The sequence below is a fragment of the Nansenia antarctica genome (genome assembly GCF_963989245.1).
Source record: "Nansenia antarctica genome assembly, chromosome: 7".
NCBI lineage: Eukaryota > Metazoa > Chordata > Actinopteri > Argentiniformes > Microstomatidae > Nansenia > Nansenia antarctica.
The window spans coordinates 50,212,340-50,221,201 of record NC_137677.1 but is presented as its reverse complement, the minus strand read 5'-3'; the positions used below and the strand labels follow the sequence as shown (position 1 = coordinate 50,221,201).

The window sequence follows — 8,862 nt, the reverse complement described above, 5'->3', positions numbered from 1 at the left end:
AGCTGCTATAACTGGCCTGCTGTGAGCTTAACATGGGCTAAGCCACAGCCATACCAAACATAGACTCACACACACGCACAAACACACACACACACACACACACACACACACACACACACACACACACACACTCACACACACAGACAACACAGATGATGGGCAAACCACAAGTAGTCAACAAGACACACATACTTATCTCCACACATACTACAGTATACAGTAGAACAAACGTGTATGTATACAGGTCATGAGCTCTCTTAGTCTTACAGGTGCCAATCTCACACCCTGCCAGGGCACAGTAGTGGACACTGACCTTCCTGAGGGGTATCCGCCTGGTCTGTCTGGGTGGCTGGTGTCGAATGGCTGCGGAGGGGAAAAAGAGTCATTTAACATCATAAATAGTTTCTCATCTTTAGAATTTAGTGTTTTAACTCACTATACTGCATAGAGCAGATATGCATGCAATACTTTATCTTTATTAGTCACTGATATGGCAGATGTATGGTGGTATCAATAGTATATGGGTCGTTAGGGGTATGAAAAATGAAAAAAAGTATGAAAATAATCTACATTTGCATTCAAATGCTCACAATCTAATAATACATATCCAATGAATAGTTGTGCCAGGTAAGCATGACCAAACACAATTTTAATTTGGAAACGCATTTGTTATCTAATTTAAAAGATCTTCTGGCTAAATAGGGATGTTATTTGCTATACCTGTCTGTGTTACATGTGTGTATTATTCTGTTGGTTGGTGGAGGGGAGATAGGTGGAGGGGAGGGGGAGAGAGAAGGGAACGGAGGGGAGATAGGTGGAGGGGAGGGGGAGAGAGAAGGGAACGGAGGGGAGATAGGTGGAGGGGAGGGGGAGAGAGAAGGGAACGGAGGGGAGAGAGGGGTGGGCGTAGAGGGATAGCTAACAATCAAAATGTATTCACCAGCCTATTGTTTTGTCTACAACTTGACAATGTTGTAATAATACATTTTTTAAAATGATAATTAAAAAAATGAGCCAGGTATCTTTTGCAACAGTCAATTTGTCTAGTAGCAATACTGAATCAGAATGATCTCATAGATACAAATGGTTTATATACGGAAGGACAACAACTAAATTATGGGAGATTTATTTAGACTCATATTTATCAGCGAAATAAGTGGATTTTTATTACGTTCATGATCAAAAATATAGCAGTCTGTCACTACCAAAACAGTGTCACCACCACAACAAAATGTAAGGTCTCACTTCAATCGAACTACAACTTTCTTCAACTTTCTTCTTTCTTCTTAAAGACCACATCTTTTTTTTAAAAATCCTTTACAAGTCCTTTGTAGTAATATATATATATACAAATTCCTACATAGAAAGGGTGTGAAACAGGTCTGGAACCTGTGATTTGCCAATTGCGGCATAACTTTCTTTTAAACAGTGTGGTATTAGCTTATAAATGATGAATGAAGTTTATGTGTTTTACGAAGGTTTTTATTAACCTTTAAAGTTGTTATTTGTTTCGGTTGTGAAACAAATACAACATTTTCCACTTTCCCAAGTCATTATTGCTTATATGACTACTTGTCTGGTTTTCTAACATATATCTATTCAAAATCGTATGTTAAAATCCCCCAAATCCTTCAGTACAATTCTTAAAGATGCACCAATCAGGATTTGGTCATAATGGAGAGGGATACTACCTCTTTCTTCTGGTCATATTAATGAGGTTGTGATGTATGGCATATCTAATTTGGAGCTTTAAAGAGAATTTGTTTTGGTAATGACCTCATAACTTCAGAGTTTAATTCTCAAAATGTAGAAGAAAAAAAATCTAAATCTGTAAAATATATATTTATATTTGGATTTCCTATGAAAACAAACAGACAAATCAAGATGTTTCATTGATTTGATAAAAATGTAAAGGTTACAAAAATCAAACATTTTAGGGGGACACACATCTTGCAATCTAAATACTGTATACAAATATTGATTATATATTACATTTGTAAATCAATATGTTGTTTACTGAAAATATAGAACAAGCTTGAATATCAAAAGTCTGGACATTTAACTCTTTTTTGCACCATTTGTGTATAATGACCCATACAGCAGGTCGTGGGGGTAGGGTTGTGTGTCAATTGGTTGAATTCAGGTATCTGTGTGGACCCAGAATAGAGTATTGAAGCCAGGGTACATTATACTGTAGGATAGAGTATAATATCATGGGTTTGAACAACATAACCCTACTAATCCTACCTGCACATATGCCGCCCTGCTCTGGTGGGTTCACTATGGTTGATGAGGCAGGAGTTGAGAGAGAGAGAGAACAGCAATGGAAGAAATTATTCACATTTGAATAAAGAGTGGTTTCATTGGCGTGTGTGTGTGTGTGTGTGTGTGTGTGTGTGTGTGTATATCATGAGGTAAAATTAGGTAAAATTAGTCAAATGAGATGCTTTACCTTTTCGGCAATCTCTGAAATTGGAAAGATGGAAGACATGAGTATTTCCCTGACACAGAAGCATATACAAAAAATAATAACATATATTTTAAAAAACGTATGCACACGCACACGCACGCGCGCGCACACACACACACACACACACACACACACACACACACACACACACACACACACACTCTACCATGTCCATCTCCTCTCCGAAAAACCATCCACTCACCTTGTTAACCAGGTCAAGGTGCTCCTCTGACAGGGTAAAGTAGCTGCCAATCTGCAGTGCTGTGGCAGTGCCATCCTGGCAGCGGGTCATCCAGCTCTGGTACTCATCCCGTGCCGGGAGGCGGTCCCAGAAGATCTTAAAGGCCTCCCACACCGTCTCCTGGCACACTGGTCAAAACAAATACAACAAACACACATGAAACACATCATCATTCCAAGGGCAAGCTTGTGTTTTACCAGAGTCTTGGCCTATTGGGTATCTCCTCCAAACCAAAGCGAACCACTGCATGTACATGAGGCTGCCCCCAGCAGGTCACTGGTACCTAATTCCGTGTTTGGGCCAGGCTGGCCCTGTGTGTGTGCATGCTGTGTGCCTGACCTAAATCTCCCCTGTGATACAAACTGTGTGACATAATAACCCTTTGTTATTATCTCACATGAGTCAGCCAAAGAGCTGCGAAAGGCAATAGTATCTTTCCCATCCTCCTCACAGCCAAAGACAGCAGGGCCTTAGACATGGATTGTCACCATGGGAATGGAGAGTTGATAGGGGGATGCAGGGGGGGGGGGGATTATTCCAGCCCAAGATAACAGACTCTTAGCCATTACAAAGTGCGTTAGTGTTCAGACCTGCAGCTGCTATCTCTTCACCCAATCCTCACAACCCGTAATAATAATAATAATAACAATAATAATTATTATTGTTGGTTTTATATAGTGCCTTTTACGGAACCCAAGGACGCTTTACAAATTTTACAGAAAAACGGTCAGACAGACAAAACAGAAAACACAGAGACAGCGACAAAACTAAACTAGGGGCCAAAGGCCTCGGTGAACAGATGGGTTTTGAGGGCTGATTTGAAGGTGTCCAGGGTAGGGGTGTTGAAGGTCCAGGGTAGGGGCGTTGCGGATCACTGTGGGGAGACAGTTCCAAAGGGTGGGTGCTGCCACACTTGTATCAAAACTCCTCATGCTCCCCTTTGAAAGACATGGTCAGAACCACCGCATAAACCGTAAACATACCCATCGCTGACACTGACCACTAAGCAGTCGGTGCACGACAGCCATTTTGTGTCAGAGCGCTATCACATCACAGAGCAGCCTGTCTGGGTCTAGTGTGACTACCAGGTCAGTGTCTCAGTAGCCCACCAGTGTCACTAAGAACTACTCCCACCCACCCCCCCCCCCCCTCATCCTCTCAGCAAATCAAAGTACCAAGGTCACTGGTTCAAAGTACCAAGCTCATTGGTTCATTGATTGGTGCTCCAGTTTTCTATGTTGCAAAAGCTCCTTCCTCCCTCCTCCTCAGAGCCCTAAGCCTTTCTCTGTCCTGAGTTGTCAGACACATGTTTGGCTTCTGCTTGTCCTTCTGAGTGACAGCAGTCACTCTCGCTCCCTCCCTCCCTCCCTCCCTCCTCCTCCTCCAGTGCACTGTGGCTACAGTGGCTCGTGGACTTATCCTGACAGATGGTGCGACTTACTTAACGCCCAGGCTGTTAGGGAAATGACTCTAAAGTAGACCAGATGTTGGTTGACATTGGAATGATTAAGGGTGCAAATAGAGGAGGAGATCTAATTACCTTGTAATTACATGTGTCACATTTCTTAGTCTGGGTCAGTATATAGCACACAGAAGGCTTGGGTGAGATTGGCCTGGTAAATGATATAGCGCCTTATTCCAAACTGCTTTACAATGGCCTCTCATTCACCCGTTCACACACACATTCACACACCAACGGCGGCAAGCTACCGTGCTACCGGCCCGCTCATTGCCCCGAATTTGGGGTTCAGTGTCTTGCCCAAGGACACCTCGACACGTGGCCAGCCGGGGACGGCCGAACCACCGACCTTGCGATCATTAGACACCGGCTCTACCTCGGGCCACCCCGCAAGCCTGCAAGCACAGATCTAGGATCAGCGACCACTGGATCTAACTTTGGTCATCTGAGGCATGCACATCTGGTCCTCCTCCTCCTCCTCTTGCTATATTATCAACTAGCCTGTGTGATTGAGTGCATCACCACAGGCCACTACATCAGGAAATAGACTGTTTACTCATAATCATGATAAACAGTTGTATGTTATTGCTTTGGAGAGGAGGGGTGTCTATATATATGGTAGCTCCCATCGTAAGACTAGAAGAAGTGAGAGGTGATTGAGCAGAGCACCCCCCCCCCCCCCCCCTAGAGCTGAATTCTGCTGCTGACAACCCACTTCTAAATCCCAGCCTTGAAGCAGAGACTGAGGCAACCATGGCAACCGTGGACCAGTCCAACACAAGCCTACTTATTCTACTCATCCTAAGACCTTACCTCGGAGGTGAAAGTAACGTAGGTGGTTTGAGACGGCTTGTTGCACAGACTCCTGCGCACAAAGTTTAACCCCGCTCGGTAACAGTAGGCTGCGCTTCCTACGGGGCATAGCTCCATGCTTCTGGTGAGAAACATTGAGGGCCGGTGACTGAAAGATGTATGGAGTGAAGTTAGGTATGGGTTGATCGGATGATATTCCAACTGAAGACTGGTCCTGTCCATCCGGAAGGGTTGAGTAATCCGTGAAAGGCCCTTCCCCAGATGCAGCATCTGTGATATCATGGAAAACACTGTTAAACATCAAGTAAAGCATTACTGTAGGATGAGAAGAATGATTAGTTACCTGCTGTACATACCTGTTCTAATATGTAATGGTGCTGTTGACAACATGAGTGCAAGAGTATACAAAAAGCATTTCCATGAAAAGTCTGACATCTCTAATCCGTTATAATTTAAATTCCGTTGGTTTGCAAAAAGGTCCAGTCGACAGGTTGGGTCTACTTCCTCTTGACTCGTGCAACAACAGTATTAACACGTTCTTATTTTGCAAAGTTCACCAAGCAACATCAGAAACGCTTTCATTGTACTGGGATTATGAAGTGATATGGCTAGATAAAGAAAGATCTCTCTTCCTTTCCTCCTGTCCTTCTTTCTTCCGTCCGTTGAGAGAGGGTGTTTCTCGTGGTGCTGACGGAACAGCTCCCGCCTGGCTCAGGTAAGCAGATGGGACTTGGGAGAGAGGGAGAACTCTAATCTGGTTTGCTAAGCCTTTTAGAGGAGCTCGTCAAGAAGCCGCTGGAGTAACTCTGGGAAGGGTGCTTAGTGATGGGAAAACGTGGACACATAGAGAGAGGGGGGATGGGGGGGGGGCACATAGAGACAGGGACGACTGTAAGCCCACGGATGCATTAATCAGTGTAGACATTACCCTAGGTACCAGACACTATAAGGCCTAGTCTAACAAGTCTTGGCTGGTCATGAACCTCAACTCACAGATGTATATGACCAGCCTATATCGGCCCATTATCCTAGAAGACCTGATTGATAGTTTTACTGATGGACTAGGGTTCAGTTAAGGTTTTATATACCCTGGCCTCACCCATGACAATTCCTAGGTCTTCTTTTTATAAATATCTCCGGGTCTGGATCTGTGCTTAGTGACTCCTAGTGAACCTGGTCAATGTTAATCAAACGCCTTAACTAATCAAATGTAAGAGCATCATTTATCTAAACACATACAGTTGCAATCCTTTTTGTTTTTGTTTTTTGGGGTTTATTGGCAAAATATAACATTTCTCAGCTGTTTGCAATAAACAAATTACACAAGAAGTGTAAGTTAAAGGAAACTAATATTTATATGGGTTTTTATCCAAATTCAACACAAAATGCTACTTTTAATGACTACTGCAGTCTCAAAATGATTCAACCCCTTCATGACAAGCATCTTCAGTACTTAGTAGAGCACCCTTTTGCTGTTATGACCTGCTGCAAACGTGATGCATAGCCAGACACCAGCTTCTGACAGCGTTCCTGAGGAATCTTAGACCATTCCTCATGGGTAATGGCCTCCAGTTCAGTAATATTCTTGGGATTGCGTTTTGCAACAGCCATCTTCAAATCCCACCAGAGATTTTCAATGGGGTTCAAGTCAGGCGACTGTGAATCTTCACCCTAGAATCTTCCATTTCTTCTTCTGAAACCAAGCCTTGGTGGACTTTGAGGTATGTTTGGGATCATTGTCCTGTTGGAAGGCCAATGATGCCCAAGCTTCAGCTTCCTCACAAGACGGCATGACGTTTTTTCCTAAGATTTCCTGATACTTGACTGAATCCATCGTGCCCTCCACACGCTGCAGGTTTCCAGTGCCAGAGGCAGCAAAGCAGCCCCAGAGCATCACTGAACCACCGCCATGCTTCGCTGTAGGCAGGGTGTTCTTTTCAGAATATGCTTCATTCTTCTTCCTCCAGACATCATCGCTCCACAGAACAGAATTCCAAAATAAAAAAACAACTATTGGACAACTATTTTGGCTTATTGAGCCATATTTCTAACATGCAATCAAACGTCAACAAACCCCTAGCCAGTCCAGGTATTTATGTGTTCTATCTCATCTGAACTAATGAAGCCCTTGATTAGTTGCACCAGGTGTGCTTGAGACAGGGGGTTGAATAGTTTTTAGACTGCCGTAGTGATTAAAAGCATTTTGTGTTGAATTTGGATTAAAAACCATGGTAATATTAGTTTTATTGAACTATTTAAACTATTCTTGTCTACTTTGTTTATTGCAAACAGCTGAGAAATGTTATATATTGCCAAAACCTAATGTGCAATGGGGGTTGAATAATTTTGATTGCAACTGTACCAGTACAAGGTTTACCCCCATTCATGTTTACAGTCGTTGTTGATCGACTGTCTCCTTTCTTGAAGAGAAGTTAAGTGACCGTTTTTAAAGGTCTGTGTTTTTAAATGTTTTGAATCGGGGTATCGAGGTACTATTAATTAATCTACCCACACCAAGTAGCTTCACAGCATACCTATACAGTACACATTACCTGACCGCATAATATAAGTTTACATAGCTATCTGAAACAGGAATTCCATGGTCTAGACTAGTAGCCTACTGTAGATGTCAACCAGTCAACCTGACATCTTCAATTGTGGATGGAGCAATCATCTATTCTAACGGTTTGACAGTCAAGGGCAAGATATGAACATCACCATCAGCCAGCCACTACACCTATATAGCCCACAGCTGCCACTATACACATTACTAGCTCTACGAATTACTGCATGCATGATTTATTTCCGTGTCATGCCACATAGCTACATGGCCCATCTCACATACAAGACGCCTATATTACATAATAATAACAATCGAGCATGTAGGCACAATATGTCCAGTTGTATCTTGTAGAAATTGTGGAAGCAAGGCAAGCAATATTGGTAGAGCCTATTGTAATCAGCCTGCCTGGTCCGACTACATAACAATAAAGTAACAATTGAGAATGGAATGTTGTGGTGCGACAAAATCGCATCGCACGCCGTGTGCATTGGGATGAGATTTTATCATAGACTTCAATGGTGTGAGTTGAGAATCGAATTTTGTGGTGCGACAAAATCGCATCGCACGCCGTGTGCATTGCAATCTAATGTTGTCCTGCGACAAAATCACACGCCGTGTGCATTGGCCTTTACAGTGTTAGCTAGCTACTAGCCCTGACTCGTTCCCATAGCAACACAGCTCTTAAATCAAGCTTAGCCAGGGGGGAAGGTGGTTAACTTTCTAACCTCAAAATAAGTCAGTCTTATTTTTTATGCAACAGTCAGTCTTAATTAGACTGGTCTAACCTGAGAATATAAAACAAATCTAAGGCTTAGACCAGTCTTAATCTATCTTTATGCAACCGGCCCCTAGATTCACAAACTTAAGCCTTAGTTGCATAGTAACTTAACTAACTCTAGAACGTTTAACCTCTGCTGCCCTCACTCCATAGCAGCCACAACAGCATTGACCAATGACGTCTGAGGGCGAAAGATCCCAAAGCGGTTAGTGCAGGTTAGCAATGGGAATCAAGATTTCAGTGTATCCATCACCAGTGTGTGTAGTAGGCCCTACATGTAAAACATTATTACAACGCTGTGGCTCTTTGTAACACCAGTGAGGAAATGATGATCAATGGGATCATTGACTGGGTAGTGTGCACTCATTGAGGTTAGTACGGTTCATTGACTAGCATGGAGCAGACCTGGGTCAAATACATCTTGGATAACAATCATGCTACATTCCATTGCTCCATTGTTGTTAATATCGTTACTGACAAATCGGGATGTTTTTCTGTGTAGAAAAGTAATTCTCCCTGTCAGCTATCTATGAATCAC

At 42.9% G+C, this 8,862-nt stretch overlaps 1 protein-coding gene across 1 annotated transcript in view; it reads right to left on the bottom strand.

Moving 5' to 3' along the window:
* The window catches only part of impg2a (interphotoreceptor matrix proteoglycan 2a), a gene marked incomplete at its 5' end in the record, with an annotated part of 23,735 nt that extends 17,141 nt beyond the window's left edge, over positions 1–6,594 (bottom strand). The window contains 4 exons of the mRNA XM_080536869.1: positions 268–363; positions 2,673–2,839; positions 4,984–5,131; positions 6,466–6,594. Coding sequence (XP_080392995.1) covers positions 268–363; positions 2,673–2,839; positions 4,984–5,131; positions 6,466–6,594 — 540 coding nt within the window. The remainder of the gene's footprint in view (positions 1–267; positions 364–2,672; positions 2,840–4,983; positions 5,132–6,465) is intronic.
* Between the last annotated feature and the right edge of the window lie 2,268 nt (positions 6,595–8,862).